This window comes from Parambassis ranga, chromosome 20 (genome assembly GCF_900634625.1).
Source record: "Parambassis ranga chromosome 20, fParRan2.1, whole genome shotgun sequence".
NCBI lineage: Eukaryota > Metazoa > Chordata > Actinopteri > Ambassidae > Parambassis > Parambassis ranga.
Window position 1 is genome coordinate 6236904 of NC_041040.1, and position 23001 is coordinate 6259904.

A 23001-nucleotide genomic window follows, 5' to 3' on the forward strand; every position below is an offset into this window, starting at 1 on the left:
CTCTGTCGCTCTCTTTGAAGTTACGCATGTTTTAGCCACAATTACTGGTGTGGACAATTCAGTGGTTTCTACAATAGAGGGAATTAAGAACCATGAAAAGTCAATATCAGACAAACATTTGTTTACATAACCTAATATTGACATAAGAGATGCTGAATCCAATTAATCGGTTCCAGTCTGAATGTGAGAGGTTGCCGGCTGGTACATGTTCCATCAGGATCCAGCACACATTAGGCCCTGCTCAGGTGACTTTTTTATCATGACGTGGAAATCCCATGTCAGTCGCTTCAAGTGCAGCATGAATGAAAAGTTGCACTTTACAGGACATAACTGCTGTAACTTCAGAGTGCTTATATGTGCTTATGGAACACAGGTTACACTGGTTTCTGTGGGTTCTTCATAATCCCTGATTATGGAGGTTTGCATAGGAGGTAGAAAGATATGTGACGTTCTCATATTTCACTGTACTTCTTGGCCTGCGTCAGACTTGCACGGCTCAGATTAGAGCTGGATTCAACAGCTCTTCTCTGTGTGCGTTTGTTCTTGTGTTTTTTTGGCTCATAATATCTGTTAAAAACAGGTGTAGCCCTGGGTTTATAGGTACAGGTTTAATATTTCATATTCACAACAATTAAAAAGTGGAGGTTTGTCAGATCAATAGTACAGCAGTATGAATAAAAATATTGTTTTTATGGGGATTTTATCTTTAAAAATTGTGATCTTTGTGACATGTGAGGTAAGGTAAGACAGCCTAACTGTATGTGTCTTCTTCACCTTCTGGTGATTGGTCTGCCCAGGTGGACATCAGTTTTCTAGTCCTGTGATTGGCTAAGTGGGCGGGACTAAGTGTTGCTTTTGGCTGAGAGGTCAAGGTGAGATGGGAGGGCTAAGCTAGGCCTGAATTATTGTTTTGTTGTGGCTAACTAACTACAACCCTGACCAACCCCTATATAACTGTGCATTCATGCACGGGTAAACGGAGTTTCATATTGCCAGACTGTATTGGACTGTATAGTTCGTTAAGTGCTTTTATTGGGACTTGTTTCGAAGTATGTCGCTTAGCCGCTAGTTAGCAACCTGCTAGCTAGCTAGCTAGCTTCACATCACCAGGTAGCGTCTGGTGTTGCCACGATGGCTCCGCTGAGTCCGTGGGAGACCCGATGTTTCTTTTCTTCATCACTCCTGGAACGGATATGGGTTTCCCCGGCGTTCCTGGACTGAATCTGGACACTTCCTCCTTTTTCCTTGTTGGCTTCCGGACTGACTTACGGTGACTGTATCAGATTGGATCCGAGGTAACTCACCCCCAGCATCCACTGCACTCAGACCTGCAACCGGGGGTTGTTTGTTTTGTTTTGCCGGCTTTTTATTTATATTTCTTTGGTGGGCCCACATTAGCAAAGGACGTTTCTGCATATGCTTAATGTGGATATGTCTAAACTGAGAGTTTGTTATAGATAGAAGCAGTCAGGTGGGGTTTATTTCTATCTTTTATTAAAGGGGCAGTGCCCAGAGTTTGCTGTGTCCCTGTCTAATGGGTTACTAACTGGAATGGGTGGGTGCAGAGATCCTTCTTGGTACTTTGTCTGAAATAACTGTTGTTTTAATTTCATTATAATTCTGATATTCATATTTTGCAGAATAGGACCTGGTGATCCCAGCGTAAGTCTTGGGCTGGTCATCTTAAGTTACCTGGGGTGCTGTATCAAAGTTTATTGGTACATAGAAAGCACTACACATGGTAACATAGCCTTGAAATGGATTTTGTTGTCTGTTTGTAATGAAGATGAATTTTAAGGCTGGAGAGACGTCACATCTGATACCATTTGGAGAGGTTTTTCCACAGAACAGTGCTGATGGTTTTATTCCTCTAGGTTTTGTCAGAGTGCATGAATATGTATATGCAGAAGGCTTCTTGACTTTTCCTTGTATTAGGGTTGATATGGGATGGTAACAAAATGAGCTGGGGGTTGACGCCTGTCCTCCCTACCTGCTGTTAGAGTACGCTGCAGTAATACAGATGGCTCTGCTACAGTGCAGTCTTTGTTTCTTTCCTCTCTCGTTTCTCTTCAGTCCATTTGTACTGGTTTCCAGTTCAGCATTTGATTATGGCCACATGTGTTCTAATGTGATATATGCAATAAAAACATCTTCGCTTAAGTGCACTTTGGATTCTAACCTAAGTGCACTTTAGACTCATGTTGGCAAGCATATAGCCAAAATCTGCAAGCATGTCACTTGTTATTTACACCAGAGCATGACCCCCCCCAAACACATAATCCAGTCAGCTAGTCAGGCCATAATCGCTCCTTGAAATGTGGAGAACATTTATGTACTTACTCTGGCTTGCTGGAGGCAGCGCAGTCAGATACTTTCCTTCCATCTCGAGTGTCTTACTGGGATTAAGTTTGTGTGGCTGAGCTGCTCTCAGAATTATATTTGTTGTTGCTCATAATCCCAATGAAGAACAAGCCTGGATGAGGACCACAGAGTTCTCAGATTTTTTTTCCCCCTGTGTAAAGCTGACATGGCAGGGGTCAGTCTGTGGTTTGTAATGACTTCCAGAGAGGGTAAATTCAAGCTGTGTCTTTCTTTGTTGTGGTTTAGTAGTGTGCTTTTAGGGCAATTTGTCATTGGACTTTATGTAAAACAAGCATAGTAGATGAACACATGAGATCATACACGGAACTACATTGTTTATTCACTGGATATCCATCACATGTTAACTATCTAAGTCTTCTGTTCTTTTCTGATGTATTGTCTTGTAATTTGGAAGCAACTTGATGAACTCACCATCCTTTCCCTCTTAATAACCTCAAAAGGAAGAGAAATACCGCACATCATTCCCCTCATGATGTGGACCATTTTTCCTGGTGAACCGCAGTACAACAGGGCTGTGCATGAAGGCATTTAACCACAGCCCTAAAAACAGTTTGGAGTAGAAAGCTTTGGGGGAAAAGAAGCAGAGGCAAGGAACAGGGTGAGAACAAAATGTGGACAAAAGAGTGAGGGGAGTCTTTTCATAACACGGTAAAGGAGCAGCGATGGTCACTGAGCTGAGAGGCTTCTCTGACTGGGCCATCATGCTTCAGTGCATGGAGGCTATGAGCTGGCCAGAGCCAGACTGTGAGAGAGCAGCATAGAGGGGGAAGACAAATGGGACACTCTCTGTAACATGAAATCTTTGACTACTTTAAAATAACCTTGCCATTCATTCACACACTTCAGATGAAGCTGCTTTACATATGTTGTGGTTTTTATACAGACAAAAGTCAAATTTTGATTCTGAAATTCTGGCATCAGCTTTTTTTCCAAAGAATCTGACGCCACATAAATTATTCACGTGTGCTTTTTTAGATTTGTACTCATCCTGTACTTTCTGTGATAGAGCTAAAAGGATTAATTGGACCTGCATTGGCAGCTCCAATTAATTCAATTCAATTCAGTTTTATTTATATATATATTGCATTTTACAATCAGAAATTGTCTCAAAGCGCATTCACAGAAACTCAGAGCGTGAGACCCAGAACCCGAACCCCCCTAAGAGCACTGTGGCAAGGAAAAACTCTCTTTAAGAGGAAGAAACCTTGAGCAGGACCCGTCAACTTAAGGGAGAACCAGTCCTGCTGCTAGTCGGCCGGGTAGAGGAGGAGAAGAAGAGGGAGACAGGACAGAGAAGATGAAGGAGTCAGAGAGGATGAAGTCAGTATGCAGGTCCTGATATGAGAGGTGCTGGAACATTTTCAACAAGACCCTGCACCAGTTGAGCCCTTTTGTGGACCCCAATATGTGCAGGCTCATCTTGTGTGTTGGTCCGATCAAAAATCGGGTTGCAGCTGCATGAGCTTCCAGGGTGTTAGAGGACTCTTCAGGGGCAAGATGGATTTCTGCTGACTGCATCCACCTCTTAAATAAATGATGGACGACTTGCAGTAACACCTCATGAAGAACAAGCCCCTCTAGCTACTGTGTGACATGTGTCTTGCTACAATCTGTGTGTTTTTTAACACAGTACAAAATTTGGACACAGTGCACTTCATCTCATTGAATCTTTTGTTGATTGTTAAATGGACCTGCCAAAGTGGTTTTTATTTTCTTAGTATTGATATTGTTAGGTGTTAGGCAGACCTTCTATAAGCTATAAAATGTCCTAGGAGGACATCTCCTGGAGGAGACCCCAGGAGAGGACGCAGTGGAGAGACTTGGCTGGCCTGGGAATGCCTCGAGATTCCCCCAGAGGAGCTAGAGGAAGTGTCTGGTGAGAGGGAAGTCTGGGTGTCTCTGCTTAGATTGCTGCCCCTGCAACCCAGCCCTGGATAAGCGGTTTGAAGATGGATGGATGAATGGATGCTTTTGTAGCACTCTCTGCACATTAATGACTTATGAAGGGTATTAGAGGATGTTGTATGAGCTCATGTTGCACTCTGTAGTACACATTATGATGCAGAAACTAAATAAGAGAAGTGAACTGAGTCTTTAAGCACAAGCTGTTATAGAAAGGCTACAATTTAAAGGCTGTCTATCATGAATTTAAGAGTTCAGCTATTCATTATGGGCAATATTAACACACCATCAAAACAATTGTCACCTTATATGTGTTAGAACCGATCAATATAACATCTCCTCTGGGCCCACGTGGAGCCAGGTTTGAGCCATATGTTTAGTCCGCACACCATCCAGCAGCGCATTAAAAAAAAATTTCATAACTGCTATCATGATGTCAATCCATAACCATGTCAGAGCTGCTGGGTGCCAGCGGAGTGGATCATTATATGAACCACATGGTGATTAGATCAGCTGATTCCTAAGGAGACACATGCTCCTAATCCATGTGACCTGGCAATGTTAATACTGTATGTCGTATGGCTTTACTTACATAACGCTCCAAATCCAAAGTCTGTATGGTGCAAATAAAGCTAATCTTATTACAAAGCTAATGCTCTCTTTTTTTTGTCTTTCTCTTTCTATAGGACCCCAGCTATTGGGTTCAGGTGCACAGGTTGGAGCACGGAGATGGAGGCATTTTGGACTTGGATGATATGCTGTGTGATGTGGTGGATGACAAAGACAGGGTGAGTCGGAGTTTGTCTTTTTTGCATATTATCATTGCATATTTTATTTATTTGTTTATTTGCCAGACTGTTCCATTTTGCCACCTCTTCTGATTTCCATTTAACTTTTCCTTGTGCAAAAATAGTTTTTTCTATTGCTGCCTGCATGTGCATATATAAACCTGAATGTACTACAAAGGGTTCCTCTGACATGTGCTTATGATTACACCTGTCTGCTTTCACCCCGTCATCCTGGCTAAACCATTACAGAACTACTGCAAACCACCATGTTTTGTTCTTAATCAGTACAACCTGTTGGCAGTTCTCCATCTGTAAAATGACGTCGTACAGTCTGCTGCAATACTTTTAGGGCTCCACTTTGATGTGTGTGTGTGTTTATTCTGAATTTGCCAGTACAGTGAGAATGTGAAGACAAAATCTGTGTTAAAGGTATGATGATATCACACCCCACCCACTAGACCAACTGTGAGTGATTACCCACAATGCCACGGCATCCTTCCCATGGGAACAGTGCTGACTACACCTGAGTCACTAGCTGTTTGGCTTTAATGTTTGGCCAGTTAGTGGGCTGCACCCCCTCTGTGGAAATGGGTTAGAGGAGTATTTCTACTAGCTGCTAGCCATCTACTATTACTCAGTGTGGATTTATCTGGTGTTCTTATCACTTTTTCCGAGATATCTGATTGCGTGGAGCCACAGATATCTTGTGAAATCTGTTTTTCTCCTCCACAGTGTGTCTTTTGTGCTGCTTTTTCATGTCAAATACTGATACTGAGCTGCAGAGCAGTTGCTGTTTGGTTTGGACAGTTGGTCCCTCTGATACACAGATGGTTATGTGGATGTGTTTGTACATGAATAAAAGAGACAAAAAAAAAGCACATGTGCATGTGCATCTCTACGCCTGATAATGACTTTGTGGTAGGTGCCATGGTTACGCATCAGGTGGGATCAGTGGGGAAGAGCAGCTGGTTTGCACCTGCTGCCTAAAACACTTCTTTTCCTCTTTCGTCTCATGTTATCATGTCTCCTTTCCTTATATTTCTGTACATCTGAGCAGACAAAATGCAAAGAAAGATGAGACAGAAAGAATCAAAGAGCTAGCAAAGATGGTTTTCTTCTTTTTATGAGCTTATACTAGTTTAGAAGCTGTGAATAACTGCTCCCTCTGGTGGCTATGTAGGGACATTACATTCTTGATTGACAAAAATATAAGAAAAAAGGACATTGAAGTTGAAATTTTAGTCTTTTTTGCTGATTTGTATATTATTCAGAACAACATGTTTTTTGTTGTGATATTGCTCTGTGGTGTGCTCTGTACGTGTGTTATACTGTTGTCATCCTGCCTAAAAAGTAAACAGTGACACACTGTCACAAGACATACTCAGCTATACAGTGAATACAGTAATATACTGTATGACAGGTAGGAGCAAGATGGCACAACCAGCATAATAATGGTGAACCAGCCCTCCGTGTCTTAGTGTGTGTGTGTGTTTATCTCAGTGTGTGGGTGTCTGCTTTGTGTGTCTGTGTACAGTTATAGAAGTAATTCCAGTTTGTCCAGTTCTTTCCACCAGCCACTGCCTCCTTCCCGGTTTTACTGTCTATTCTGCTGACAGCAGGCTGGGACACAGTTAATCTGCTATTTAACATATTAATGACAATGCAGCTGTTATTCATGCTGATGTAGAACGACTTGTCTGAACACCTCTATGCATTGTACTATGTACTACTGGGTATGTGTGTATGAAGTTGATTTGACCTGTTGCACTACAAGCAGTTTACCAACATCAATAGGAAACAGTCGTCAGAGCAGGCCACATTATTGGGTCAATATTAAAATCACACTGAAACACACTAGATGGTTTCAGTTCAATGTTAAACTGTTGTGTTGTCTGTAAGACTAGCTAATGTCACAAATAGTGCATTTATTTCGACATACTTGATGATCTCACATGTCACATTGTGAATTTCACTTCCTGTAGTACACCTGGGTTCTCTTAATGGCCCTCTGTGTGTGTGTGTGTAAAATGTCTGGCTCAGGTTCAGCAGTCAGATTATTATGTAGTGATTCATATGCAGCGGTAGATAGATCTGCATGCTGCAGCCTGCCCGTCTCCGCTCCACAGATCTTCACATTGATGATCTAACTTCCATTTCACATGCACGAGGAATATGAGAGGATTTGTGCAGCAGGGTTACAGATGCTTTTAGTGTTGTGTTGCACACATGTCGCTGTTCCACGTTTTGGCCTTTAAGTTGAGCTTCAGGCCTTTTTTTTTCCTTTGAATAAGCATCTGTTGAAATTATGATGATTTATTGCTGATATTTGCCCAGACTTGATATGTTGTTGAGTTTCAAATTTCCAAATTTGGCCAAAGCTCAAGTTTTCAGCAGTTATTTATTAATAATAATAATAATAATAATGTACTCTATATATCCAGAGTGTGAAGCTCATTGATGTTTATCGGCAGGTTCTAGGCTATGCTTTTTGGTGCAGTACTGCCACCAGCTGGTAGGTCGGTAGAGAGAAGTTCATTTTGTTTTTCATCTGGTTATGATCTGATTGATTCTTTAACACCCCAACCATGCAATCTATACAAATGTTTAGTGGAAGCTTTAGTTTTTCTCTGCAGTAGAAAGACTCGATATTCCTCTAAAAATAGCTCGAGTGCTTTGCAGAGGTTCTTGTCAGACAATGAATGACATAAATTAGGGATACCTCGGAATCGTTTTTAGTTTCTCTAAAAAGACATTTTATTGTATGTCTACAAATAAACAACCTCTGTTGTTATTGAAATATAGATTTTTTTTAAATGAAGGCCATGAAAAGTGAAATAATTTGCTAATTTTCAGTCATGGAAAATGTGCAAACTTTCAAGTACTTTAGGAGCCTTAGGTTAAAAATGTGTTCACTGTGAAGAAGACATCAGATGGCTGCAAATAGCTGAGATACAGATGCTTCATCTGTACTCCAGATGGCAATATGGCAATTAGAATGACTCCTGGTTAGAAGATGTCCTTAGGTAAGAAATTCACAATATGGGTCTGCCGAAAGGAGTTGTGATATGGCCAATTAGATTAAATTAGATTAAACTTTAATGATCATTGCAGGGAAATTGGGCTATTCCGTTGGCAATTACAATGTTATATTAACTGTCAAAACTGGTGTTGCACAAGACAAACTTATCGACTCATTACTGACACACAAAGTTCTTTGAAAGTGCAGTAAATAAATTGTGGGGAGCACACTAATCTTCTAACAAGTGGAGGAGATTTAATTGTGTGATGTTTAGCAGTTGATTTTCATTAGAGAGGAGAACACGCACAGCTCCTTTCTGGAGTCAGATGTAACTTAATGAGGAAATCCTGCAAAGCTCAATAACACAAGCTACTGTACGCAGCTCCCTCCTGTATGAGTGAAGATGATATGTGTAACAGGCTCCCTTGGTATTTATAGTCTGGGTTTCCCTCATTAACACAGGTGAGACAAAGCCATTCAGTGTCATAAGGGAAAAAATACAGAAAAGCTCATTACAGCAGAAGTACCTGAATCAGCAGTTCATGGTCTGTGTTTGTAGACACTGCAGTGACTCTTCTGAACCACAAAGAGGCACTCAAGCTTAGGTTATAGCGGCCTACACGACTGTTTGTATGCTGTATGCTGCACATAATACACGTTTTTTTTTCTCGTTGTGGGTGTGTGGGTGGTTGGGTGTGGGGGTGTGGGGTACTAGTCTCAAGAAAACAGACTACGTGTCATTTTATATAAGAAATAACTTAAAAAAATGAGTCTGATTTAATCTAACTGAGCTTACTTCATTAGTCTGTCCCATTGATAATGAGTATCACATCAGTGGCTCCTGTGGTTGAGCTCCTTGGACAATTGGCATTTTCTTGGCCCCTGAAGTTGCCATTGCCATGGCAACGGCGGTCGGGTGCCAAGTGGGCACCTGTGCTAGGTCGAGATCAAGCCGTGAGTGAAATTAGCCAAGGCTAAAGCAGGGTCCCAGCAGCTGCCCCCTGGTACCAGAACACTGCCGGGGGAAATCAAAGACTAATTAGTGTGTGTGTGTGTGTGTGTGTGTGTGTGTGTGTGTGCGAAGCCTCTTTTGGCATAGATTTAAGACTGTCTGATTGGCCGTGTCTCACCATAATCTCTCAAACAGTGTAATGCATTCATTTCACACTTTGTGGTCCTATTTTTCTTTCTTTCCACCTCTCCTCGTGTTATGATTAGTCTGCATGGTGCTCTCCATTGATTTTTGCTGTGGTGATGTGAGAGACAATGCATTAATATTTTGCTGTGGCTACATATAAATTGTGAAATGTGGTGAAAACTGTGCTAGTTCCTGGGTTGTTTTGTGCTGTAAGTGGAATGTAAGCCAAGAGGCTGCCCTCTGGTGGCTGAACAGAAAGCATTCTTTGAATACAGCCCCTCTGTTTCTGCATATTTCTATCAGTCTTTCTTCTCTGACACTTCACCACTGTCAGCAAAACCAATAAACTGACACATTTCCTTCAGGCTATCACTCACGTTAAGGAAAATACACTTGAACATCTCCTAGTGTGAAAGTGTTAATGCCTCCATCTGGCATAGAGACTATTAAAAATGACTCCACACACAGACATAGTAACACGCTTACAGAGTCACACAGTTACATCCTGACAGACACACACCCTCTCTGTAGTTAGCTGTAATTAGCCTGTAAGGACCAGAGTCAGCTCTGCGATAGCGGATTTTATTCTCACCTCCGCTGCTGCGCTTGCAGGCTGGTGGGCGGCAGCAAGCAGTTTTTCCATTTCATTTTCCTCTGGAGCTTTGGATTTATTGTCTGCTGTTGGGTGTTTATTTAGTTCTTAGTTTTTGAACTTCACTTACTCAGTGAAGATTTGTTGAGCACTGTTGTTCTTTTTCAGCAACTCCCTCCTCACCAGTTACGCAGTTATAGTCTCTCACAGTGGGGGAGATAGCCGGTGTAGACACCGTATCTGCACTTTTTTTCTCCTCACAGTAACTCTTTGTTCATACTTTTTTTGCTTTAAAAATAAGGATATGAATACATAAGGATGGATATTTTACCAATGACAACTTTTATATTTTATTCTAGATCTTTATCCTCAACTTCTGGATGAAAGATAAGAGATTTGAGCTGTACCTGAGAAAGGAAGGCTTTTTTATGATTTTATTGTAGGAGGATATACAGAGAAATTTTGTGTGCACTGAAAAACAGGAAAAACATCTCTATCAAATATGTACAAAGTATCCCAGCCAATGTTGTTCTATGAAATGCAATGTATATAAATATAGATATAATCTCATAAAAACATGTTCCTCTAATTCTAGTTTTACTTAGATTAATTGAAACTGAGGAAATTAAGGATTCAAATTGTGCAGATGAAGAGGATTTTGTATCAATATCACATTGTCATCTATACACATTACACAGATTTGAGGGTTCGTACTGATGTGCATGTTTCTGTATCTGCATGTTTTGGGCCTAATTTATGCAGACACTGCTTTATGCCTTTCACATCATTGGCCAAACATTGTGCATTATTTTCCCAGAGATCAGGGTCGGTTCAGAGTTTCAGTGTCATATAGTCAGTCTGACTGGTTAATGATGTGGAACAAAGGTCACCTGGTGGTCTTGAACCATAGGCTACACCATGAATTTTGTGAATGACAGCAGCCGTAGACCTGCTCAGCCAACCTCACCAGTATGGAGAGCAATAGGTCATTCTTGTTGACATAGCTACAGCTACAGCTGTACAGCATATGCAGTATGACATACACATCCCCGTGCCTGAGGTCAGAGCGATATTACTCCATATTGTGAAGCAGCGGGTAATTCTTCCATCTTCTGCCGTTGTTTCTGGAAAACTGGTGAAATCGGGTCATGTCAACAAGCCTGTCTCTCAGCTTGGAGGCAATCCAGCTAGTCACGTAGGTGTCTTTGATTTCTCCTCCATGACAGCTTCCCTACAGGAAGAGATTTCTGCCGACGCGCCAAATCGCTCCTGACACGGCGTCGGCCGCCTCGATACTGTCTGGAAATGCCAGGGCGTTTAACCAAAGCTGTTGATAGGCGATGCCAAAGCAGTGTGTAAACCACCTATGCAGAAAAACAAACCATGCACATACTCACACACATAAAGGCAGCACAGACACACACTCCCATCCTCGCTCAGTGTATGTGCGTGTGTCATGCAGGAGGATGTTGGTTCTGGTTGACAGCTGTCAGGGCTGCTTTGGTTACAATGTCTGGATACTTTGCCAAACAAGCCTATTATCTGCAGCAGTGGAGTCCTGTGGAAGGGCCCAGCCTGTCCCAGGGGGCCGATTTGGGTCAACCGCCATGAGACGGGCCTAAACTGAGGTGACAGATACAGGCCCCCCTGCTGGGATCCCACTGCCCTCTCGGAGACCCCTGGAGGGGTTTACCTAGGAGCACCAATATAACAAAGGAGTGGTTTTCCTCTGTTATGTGATGAGTCCTGCACCCACAAGGCCTCCTGGCATCAGACTGGAGAAAACATTGGGCTGGAGAAGTTATATTTATATCCTTATTGTCTCATTATATAGCTGTAGTGAGCTTTCAGATGAAGGCATCTACTCCACATCTTTTCTCCCTTTCCTCGTGGGGGCAACAGCGCATTCTTCATGTGGCTCTAGATTGCCTGCTTGGAAATTACTTATACAAAGTCACGGGCAGTTCAAAAGAAAACCCCAATCTCAAACAGAAAACTTCAATCTGTCTGTTGCTTTTTCTTTTGAATATAGACCTATTTCCCTCTCACCCCACTGCCTCTCAGCTCCTTGTTAAACCAAGCAAGTGTCTCTTCTGCATGACAAGTATCCCTCTGTAGCTTTTGTCTCAAGAGTCTCCAGACCGTGAGCGGCTGTTTTCAACACTTGAGTACGTCTCTCAGAACCACATATAATTACCCTCACAGATCCAAAGTCATTCCAAGGTTGTGTCTGAAAATTGGCTCTGAAATAGACTTTGGAAGGCGAAGCTCTGTTTTAGACTGGGTTAATTTATTACAGGGTATATGATATATACCAGGCTAGATGGGATTTTGAGTGAAATGTGGGTTTAAATATTGGAGCAATTAGTATAGCTATGAGTATGATCCAGGGGCTCATAACACTGCAAGCCCTAGCTTTCATATCAATATCAAACAACATAGACATACAATTAATAGAAAGAAAATACTGAACAAAGAAAGAGACATCCAAGCAAAGGTAGAAGGGAAAGGATGTCGAGTGTGTAGTAGTGCAGAGCAGTCATTGCCACAAGCTAAGCTGAGTTTGGCGCTAGCTGCTGGCAGTGTACCGAGCTGAAGTTGACACTGGCACAGAGAGGAAGGGAGGCAACGCCAGGGCCAGGAAGCTTAGCCTGGTTTGGAGCGCTTTAGACAGGCATATTGTAGCAGACAGAGAGCTGAATCCTCTCTAACACCATGGCTGTGTGCTCTCATCGCCTCTCTTCTCACGAGAAAAAGGCTAAAGACCTCTTCAGATTATGTCCCGCTCTGCTAAAATGCTCAAGGCTTACAGGCCCGTTGAAGTACAACTATTGGTTTGACAGATTTGTCGCTGGACCGTTGAATTTTTAACATATAGCTTAGAAAAGTCAAATTCAAGTGTAGCTTTCTCCCTTATCTTAACACAAACAAATGTGGATACTGGATTGAGCGAATACTTGATTCTGATTGGCTGCATCTCCATGCATATTAAATAATTTGGTCAGTGTATACATACAGGTAATACAGGCAACAGAAACACAATATTCTGTCAACTAATGCAGTGTTGTTGGCATTTAATGTTGCTAGCATCGGTAGCCTTCTTGCTCATGAGTCAAAGGGCTTTCAGCTGCCTTAAAACCTGATGGGTTAATTGCTCCAGGTTGTTGCCTAGATAGAGCTGCTTCAACTTTTTACTTACAAAAAAAATATAAAATGCATAAAAAGAAAAAAATTGGATTCTGATCAAAACATTCATGAGCACTGACACACTGAATAACACACTTAATTATGAAAATGTCTTTAAAATCATGAGACCACAGTGACTTAATGGTGGTAATATAAAGGCCTTTCTCTGTCTGTAATGCAAAGCTCCTCTGTCTCCATCATATTCCGTCCTCTGTCTGCCTGCATTTGAAGTCAAGAATACTAAAAGCTGTATGCATTCATTATAGAGGGTATCTGAAGGTCAGTGGGCCAATTTAAGTGAATGTGTCTCAGTGTGTCTTTGTGCGCTGGCAAGGTTTTTTTTATATCCAGAAGGGATTTTAGGTAAGATTGTCATAAGACAAGCATTCACCACTATGACTTCCTTCCTACTTTGTGTTTAAAAAATAGCTCATTCATCACATGAGTGTGTGTGTGTGCTATGTGTGTGTGTGTACAGTATGTGGGTGTGTGTGTGTGTGCGATTGTGCGTGTGCATGTGGTTTTATATGGAGAATCTTGAGAGTCCCTGCATGAATGCCTTATGTCTCTTCTACAACAGATGTGCCACAGCCTAAGGCCCCACAGTTGTAGCTCGTTATGTGTGTGTGTGTGTGTGTGTGTGTGTGTGTGTGTGTGTGTGTGTCGCGGGAAGACTGCATGCTATTCCCATTCGGAAGTCAGCAGGGAGTTTGCCTATAAAAGGCCCAAATAATAGGCACCCATTTATCTCTGAAGACACTCATCCATCAGCGTACACACACACACACACACACACACACACACGTCTGATGGTTTGCGATATTATTGCTCTGTTGTGCCGGCAGCACTGTCCTGCATACTTGCATTAGTGTAAATGTCTGTCTTTGCACAGTGAAAGAAGAGTCATGTGCCGGTCTGTGTTGTCCCCCGTCAGCAGTAGCTCTGTCTGGCTTTCTTGTTTTAAGGCCATTACACTGTAAAAGCCCTTACTCACTTACTGACACTGTGTGTGGCCTCACCTCCTGATGACATCCCAAAGGACACACAGACAGCTATCAGGAAATTGTGCATTGTTTCCAGTCTAGTGTACGCCAAATCTGTGAGGCTTGTGAGCATTCACTACTGTTGACACAGTGGGGGAAACATGCATGATATAATATATGCTTAAGGTTACAGGGTTAAGGAATGGATGCAGGTTTGTAGTAGTGAGTTTAGTTCTGTCAATCAGTCCTCTAAAGGTGGTTTTCCACTGCAGGTACTAACAGGCTATTGTAGGAGAGCGGGCGCCTCCACTGATGTCTTTCAAGACTGATTTTAGGGGACAAAAAATTACCAATTTCTATTTGACCCTTGGTGGATATTGGTAAAATTCAACATTCCCTTCTATTAAATTTGGATGTAAACACAAGCAAGTCAGGACAAGCAACATGAAGAGCAGTAGCAAAAACAAGAGACGCAAAAGAAAACTAAGGAATGGATCTGGTTTTGCCACAAGGGATGAACTTGTATCCTTCACTGAAAAGGCTGAAAGAACCTATTAGTTGAGGTGTTACTGTGAACTCACCTGCTTGAGTTTCTGCAGTAGAAAAACACCTATTGTGTTTCCATGTACACCTCATCTTCATTCTGCTGTTCACGCTCCACTGCAACAGGGCTCTTAAACTATCAGTGAACACGGACCTTGTCACACATGCACTGTAGCTAACAACCGGAGATGTAATTTGAGTTCTCACTACTGGAAATTCTCAAGTCTGTTTGGTTTAGGTGAAGGGTGGCGAGTGGGTAGAGGCAGTGTGCAGGACTCACATTGTGCATTCACACATTGGCTAAATCTGACTTTATCTGCACTGACTTGATTTGGACATTTGTGTTCTCACATCCACACATACCCAACTAATGTCTGGAAAAGTTCAGGGCTGCAGTGCCTGTGTGGAAACAGCTAATGAGATGACAGAGAAGGCAAGAGACAGACCTTGCTTTTCTTTTCTAATCCCCATATTGATCAGGAGGTAGTGAATGAACTGCGCATGGACTCACCAGCTGACTATTGATCACAACAGCTCTCTTTCTCATACACACACACACACATACCGACACACACATACACACACATTCACTCATTTACCTCATTTCCCCGAAGTCTTATTAAAAGAATCTCCTCTGCCCAACTGCAGCCTTTTACTGTGTGGAATGTGACAGTTATAGTATGTGTAAAGTGTTGAGATGGTACAAAACACTGCCAAAGTAAAAGTGAGCCAGTTCAAGCTGCACATTAGTGAAATGAGTCTTCTAGAGCTCACAGTGATAACATTGAATGTCGTTTCTTTGTGAAAATTCGTAACCCAATCCACATGATCTTGATGTTTTCGTTAATTCATAACATACTTCAATAATGGATGTTGTCATTTTGTATTTAAATGTTTTATTCACCCTGTTTTGTTTGTTTTGTGTCACGATTTGGCCGACTACTCTTTAAGCAGATTTCAGGCATCCAAAATCCATTCTGAATCCAAACCAGCTTTGCAGCCTGCTCATATGGAGCTGATCACTGACATGTTGGACGTGTTCCACCTGACCGCTAGCTTGGGATGCAGCTGGATTTTTTGAGAGGTTCATGAGATCAGACGACAATTTTGCCAGGCTGTACACTTGGCACAAAGCAAGAGTTGTTCTGGTGTTTTGTCGTGGATGCTTGTTGTTGTCTTTGTCTTGACCTCACAGACAATTGATTGTTCCATTAATGCTAGCGGGTCATCCTAGGTCAGATGCAGCAAAGCAGGCCCAAACAATACTACCACCACCATGTTTAACAGACGGTTCATTTGCTTGAATGCAGTGTCATCTGTCTTCATCAATGGGAGTGTATGTTGTGTCATCTGTCCACAACATCGATTCCACCTTCTGGTTTGCATAAAAATGTTGATGTCAGCTCTGCCATGTTTGTGTCCTCCTGATGGTTGATTCATGAACATTAACATTTGCCAGTGTGAGAGGGGCCTTTAGCTGCTTAGAGGTTACCCTGGGTTCCTTTGCAACCTTGCAGCCTGTTACATGACTTGTTTTTAGAGTAATCTTTGCTGATAGACCACTCGTGGGGAGGGTAACAATGCACTTGAATGTCCTCCATTTGTACACAGTCTGTCTCACTGTGGATTTGTGGAGTCCAGACTCTTTAGAGATAGTTGTCTAGCCTTTTCCCGCCTCATGAGCAGCAACAACTGTTTGTATGAGGTCCTCAGAAATGTCTTTTGATGATACCATTATACGTTTTCACAAACAAGTCCTGTCTGTCTGCTATATGTTTTTCTATATGCTTAGCGTGTTTTTGCATTTACTCCTTTGTCCTAAGGACCCACTGCTATAAGGACCTCCCCCCACAAACATTGTGTGGGGACAGATACACAACACAGTTCTTGCTTTTATTTATAAGTGAAATACTGTAATGATGACTGTCGCTTCCAGCGGTGACAGGATGTTAATAATTCATGACAGGAAAGAAAAAAAAAAACATAGTCGACAGATGTGCTACCTACTTTTATTCAAATGTGGCTCTTGAAACATCAACGGTGTAACAACGACAACCAAAAGAAAGCCATTTTGTGTCGTTTGATTTAGAGATGTGCGGACGGGAGGCATGTTCTCCGTGAAATGGAATAGCTGTGGAATTATTTTTGATTTTGATGTATGCTGTTTCTCAGGTTGCTCCATCAACAAGGCTAATATTTTATTCAACATGTTGCTTACACACTTTTTTATGAGGAGCTGTTGATTTACAGAATAGCAATGCAACGTCTGTCTTCTTTTACTTTTAAATATTTAATGATATTAAAAATATCTTTATACAGAGACACTTGTTCTGCACATGCTGTCCTTAAATCCTGAGTGATGCGTATGACTCCCCCAGTGGCCTGGCCTTGGTGCACCTCTGTGTGTATGTGCATGCACTCACATCGTGCCATGCTCCAATTAGCAGTCCTGTTAGCCGAGGTGTGGCACCTGAGACCCGAGCAGCTGCACTGGGAGTTTCCCTCTTGACGCAGCATTAGGAGAACCAGCCGCGTACTTTAGTTTGACAGAGAACTCATTGTGACATTTCATTCTGAAGCCAGCGTTAATATTTTGTCATGTGGCTGAGAAAATGAGTTTTGCTGCAGGGAGGGAATACTGAATACTTAGCAACATTTCACCGCACATTACCGCCAAGGCAGAATAAATTGCAATTGCAATGCATTTAGCCTAGTGGTTGTGTCATATAAAGAGGGATGTTTTTACCAAATATCAGAGCAATCGGATAGTGGAGATGCATCTGGATCTCTGGCAGCCCTTCATCTTACTTTTCACCTGTTATTATTCTTGTTGTAACAGATGTTTTTGACATGCTGAACATCCTTCTGCAGAAGAAACAGGTGCTGTTACCTTGGAAATGAGCTGTTTTATTGTACTTTAGAAAAGAGGCTTATGTGTATGTGCACATATCTACTCATCGCCCATCTCAGTCCACCAGCTGGGTCCTGCCTTCTAATGGTGGATTGTCCTCGGCTGCCTGGAGGGCAGTTTGGCAGGACAGTCACAGCACTGCAGCGCCTGCTCACAGCTTGGCGTAGTGCCCCCATTTTTTTGCCTATGTTAATAATAGTGGCAAAGAAGTTTTTGTGCACACGTGTGTGTTTAATATTATTCATATTTATATCTTCGTTTTCTTCGTGCATTGCTTCAAAATTCTTTAGCGATTTGTTTATTTGTCCGTATGGTTACCCTGCTCCAAGAGTGTGCAGTTTGCTTTGGCTATAAAAAAAAAAAAAAAAAAAGCTGGTGGGTTTCCTTCAGATCAAACACCTCACCTGCACGGCTGCACTTCTACACACCACTTTGAGGTTGTGTCATTATTATTTCTGGGAAAGAGAGATAGAAGGAGATAGAAAAAGGAAAGTGAGAGGTATTTGATTGGAGGGTATGGAGCTGGAGGTTGATATGAATATCAAAGAGTTTTATTCCCACGAGCAGGTGAGGCTGCCTGTGGTGTACGACACACACATACGTACACACACACACTGACAGGTGGTCTCTTCTGGTGTGCGCTTGCCTTTTTATTGCTGTACATTGTGTTTAAATTTATGTCATTTCTTTGTGTGTGTGTGTGTGTTTACTCGCTCACAGAACATGATACCCATTCGTGTGTATGTGTGTGTTGCAGATTAACCCCACCATATCAGACTGTGGCAGTGTGCCTCTGTTATTTAACACGTATGACGTCTCATCCATTTAGACGAGGCTGGTCTCAGTGGGTGGGTGCTGTGTTTATGCCGAGTGGAACAACGCTCTCACCGCCTGTATTTCACGGCTGGCTTGGTAGAGAAACTCAAGATGAAATATTGAAATGCACCACCTAGGTTTTCCCCCTTTTTTTTGGGGTGGGTTTAAACAAATGTTGCTTTGTCAAGCCATAGTATTTCTGTGTTAAATCATTGTGCAGTGCAGGGGGTTTACAATCTTCATTATAGTCTCTATGGCCTCTATAAAACCTGTTAAGAAGTGCCTTTGTGGAACACAAAAACAACAGAGAAGATAGGATTAAAACAGAATATAAACAGACACACCTGAACATGATGTTACTCACAGTTAAGCAGCACTACAACGTGTGTTGAACCTGATATTCTTCTGCTTGTTCTTAAAGACTCTAATGAAGTTGCTTGTTACGTAGGTAAAGCTAATGTTCTGTATCTTGTATTACCTCTAAGCTGTCTCGCTCACCAGGTAATGAGAAGAATTTCCACCTCATTGTACACTGAACAAAAATATAAACGCAACACTTTTGTTTTTGCTCCCATGTTTCATGAGATGGACTTGAAGATCTAAACTTCATTCCAGAAGTTGCTGGATATTAGTGGGAACTGGTGCACGCTGTCGTATACGCCGGTCAAGCACATCCCAAACATGTTCAATGGGTGACATGTCCGGTGAGTATGCTGGCCATGCAAGAACTGGGACATTTTCAGCTTCCAAGAATTGTGTACAGATCCTTGCAACATGGGGCCGTGCATTATCTTGCTGAAACATGAGGTGATGTTCATGGATGTATGGCACAACAATGGGCCTCAGGATCTCATCACGGTATCTCTGTGCATTCAAAATGCCATCAATAAAATGCACCTGTGTTCTTCGTCCATAACAGATGCCTGCACATACCATGACCCCACCACCACCATGGGCCACTCGATCCACAACATTGACATCAGCAAAGCGCTCACCCACACGACGCCACACACGCTGTCTGCCATCTGCCCTGAACAATGTAAACCGAGATTCATCCGTGAAGAGAACACCTCTCCAACGTGCTAGACGCCATCGAATGTGAGCATTTGCCCACTCAAGTCTGTTACGGCGACGATCTGGAGTCAGGTTAAGACCCCGATGAGGACGACGAGCATGCAGTTGAGCTTCCCTGAGACGGTTTCTGACAGTTTGTGCAGAAATTGTTTGGTTATGCAAACCAATTGTTTCAGCAGCTGTCTGAGTGGCTGGTCTCAGACAATCTCGGAGGTGAACCTGCTGGATGTGGAGGTCCTGGGCTGGTGTGGTTACTCGTGGTCTGCGGTTGTGAGGCCGGTTGGATGTACTGCCATATTCTCTGAAACGCCTTTGGAGACGGCTTATGGTGGAGAAATGAACATTCAATGCACGAGCAACAGATCTGGTTGACATTCCTGCTGTCAGCATGCCAATTGCACGCTCCCTCAATGCTTGTGGCATCTGTGGCATTTTGCTGTGAGACAAAACTGCACATTTCAGGGTGGCCTTTTATTGTGGGCAGTTTGAGGTACACCTGTGCACTAATCATGATGTCAGATCAGCATCTTGATGTGGCACACCTGTGAGGTGGGATGGATTATCTCAGCAAAGCAGAAGTGCTCACTATCACACATTTAGACAGATTTGTGAACAATGTTTGAGAGGAATGGTAATATTGTGTATCTGGAATGAAGTTTAGATCTTCAAGTCCATCTCATGAAACATGGGAGCAAAAACAAAAGTGTTGCGTTTATATTTTTGTTGAGTGTAGTTTAAAATTCTAGTTCTGCACGACGTATGAGCAGCTACTGTATAGCAGCAGTAGATGTGGTGTGAAAGTATCAGATATGACACACGGTTACGTTCATACTGGGCGACCAAAAGGGCCTGACATCATCCAATGATGGGAGTGATGCAGTGCTAAAGTCAGAGTTAGGAGGCACATGCATCACATGGTGATGCTGGTGGTACAGGCAGCATGGCGGATCTTCACCCCCTCTAAACACCATATTGTGTTTTCATTTGGGGTTAGTTGGCTGCATCTCATTAAACACATAGTGATGCACATGTAGAAATACACACATTTGAAGACTGAAATATCAACCTCATGTTACATGTTCCTGGTGAAGAGGCTATGTGTTTCGTTGTGATGGAAACTGCCCTCCAAACCAAAAAGTGCTAAGCATGCACCTGTTACTAAGAAACCATCATATTCAACAACAACTTAATCAACGTCATTGAGCCAGAGTGATTGTAGGTTTTTATGAACTACTCTAATACTAATCTTAACTGAAGCACTTACAGTAATTGACCATTTGACTTATTTTTACATGCACCTGATTGTGTAAACACGGCACAGTTCATGTCAAGGACCAGCATTACTTTCACTAATGTCCGAATTCTTTCTAATCAAATTAAATATAAATGTATCACAGAGTAACCATATATACAGGTTTGAAAACCTGATCTTCATGTCTACTAAGTCATGTTACTGTAAGGAGACAACAGGGGATTCTTGATCTATACCAAACATCTCCATTGTTCGACAATGACTCACTCAGCTGTGACAGGAGCATGTCAATGATTGCATACATCACAACAAGTATTATCACCTCTCCAGGGTGTCAGGAGCTGAAATGGGAGATTCTGGCGCACTGCTGACTCCAGTTTGTTTTCTCCACTGCAGCAGCAGGGGGCACTGTGGCGTCACTGCTGGAGCTCGTGAAGGCCAACTGATGAATAGGGTCAAATTCCACCATAAGCAGGAACCCTTGTATTACACACTGCCAAGTCACTCACAGAATTAACTTTAAAAAATCCTCCACATTAATGGGGGAGTCTTGTGATTATATAATGGCGTTTTATCCATTTGGTCGATTTGCAGCATATGTGCATTTTATCAAGCTGATGCTAAAAGTGATGTAAGTTTTAGTCAAGGACAAGGACGTTGGTTACTGGGATCCTGATCATGTGCCGTGCTCCTCCACATATCAGAAATATCACATTACTTGGTGTTGAAGCGTGCCTGTCTTTTGAGAGGCATGTTAAAAACATGTATTCAGCAGCAGCAGTCCACATCATGAGAACTCTTTTGAAGCTGTTTTGGGGGGGACTTCTCATCACAGCAGGCAGAACTTGAAACCACTCGGCTTTATCTTTTTTTCAGGTCGGCTCGTACTTCACACAGACTAAATTTGCAAAGTTTAGAAAACTTGCTGGAGATGTGGAAAACGAAATTTGCTCAAAGAGTTTGTGATAACAGGCATGACGAAGAAATTCCTGCAGCCACCTTGATGTGGTATTACTGGGAATACTGTCTCTCTGCAGAGGCAGATGGGGAGGGAGAATGTCCCATTTATTATCCACTGTCCTCCTCCTCCTCCTCCTCTTGCTCCTCTTTCTCAGACAGTTGCCTTACACCATGCGTGAAATGACTCCAAATGGTTTTCCTTTGTCTATTGGCAGTGCTGCTTTTATGCTTTACATTAACAGTGGCCTCTGTGGGAACATAAAGGCTGTACAGTATGTGATTCATGCACTGTGGCAGCCACTCTGTAAAGTATCTAACAGCAGGGGCACTCCATATCACACAGGCACACCTAAACAGTCTTGATTGTGTCCACATAAGGATGTCAGAAAGTTTCTGGACACCCTCTGCTACACACTCTACGACTGATCAGGAGGGCCTCAGCAGACCTCTCTTCTTTTAAAACTAAACCCTGTTCATTGACTTTCAGACGACATGGCTGGGAGCACAAATCACTTTCATCACTCACGTAGATGCGTTACACATTAGTCCTTCATCTCATCCCTTCTACTGTAAGACAGCCTCTCCCTCCCTCTGCGAGGAAATCTCCACTCAGCGTACTTTAGAAAACTTCCCCGAAAACTACAGTACTTTAAAGCCTTAAGCCTTCTGCCTCCCGACTCCCACCATACACATCTCTGAAGCATCGCTCATTGGCAGTACTACACAGCCCTGAGAGCTTACACATTGAAAGCCTAATGGCCCAGCGCTGGTTAACTTTCAGGCTTATACCCCTGTTGATGAACTCAGGCAGCCATCACCACTGTCTCTCATCCCGGCTAAAACCTGCATTGTGCTGGCGAGGTTTAGAAATGAGGGGAGAGGATTGTCAATAGATAGAGGGAGAAGTGGGTGGAGGACTTGGGGAGAAACCTGTTAAAAGGCATTTTGAAAACTCTGGAATAAGGAACTTTGTGGAGGAGAGACACGTGCGCACACGGTGTCAAGCAGACTTTGGGAACTTTAGAGGAGGGGAGGATTTATCGTGTACAGCACCTTGTGTCAGTCAGGGTTATGTGCCGTAACCCCGACTGACAGAGCTGTACTGCACCTTAGAATCAGTCACCCCTGACTGAGACTGAGTGGCATTAGGATGTAAAACATTTAGAAAACATCACAGTGTTAACATGGAAGCGAGCGGTCCTGATTAAGGGCAGTCATACAAATCCCAGGTTGACACAAAATACAGCCAAACACATTCTACTATGCGCTGATATTAAGTCCCACAGCTGTTAAACCATAAAGTTGACATTGCACTTAAGCAATATTTGTGATGGAGACATGTTCTGTGACTTACTTGATGCTGTTAAACCTAATGGAGCTTGGTAATGTAATGGCCTTATAGCTAACAGTGTGTTCACCTCTTGTCTCTGCTGTGTGCAAAGCCATACTTCAATG

The 23001-nt window shown here is 42.6% G+C and overlaps 1 protein-coding gene across 3 annotated transcripts in view; it reads left to right on the plus strand.

Annotated features, from left to right (window-relative positions):
* The window catches only part of pard3aa (par-3 family cell polarity regulator alpha, a), a 296902-nt gene that overhangs the window by 29171 nt on the left and 244730 nt on the right, over window positions 1–23001 (plus strand). For all 3 annotated transcript variants that reach the window (XM_028433418.1, XM_028433420.1, XM_028433417.1), the window contains exon 2: window positions 4971–5072. In XM_028433418.1, the coding sequence (XP_028289219.1) occupies window positions 4971–5072 (102 nt within the window). The remainder of the gene's footprint in view (window positions 1–4970; window positions 5073–23001) is intronic.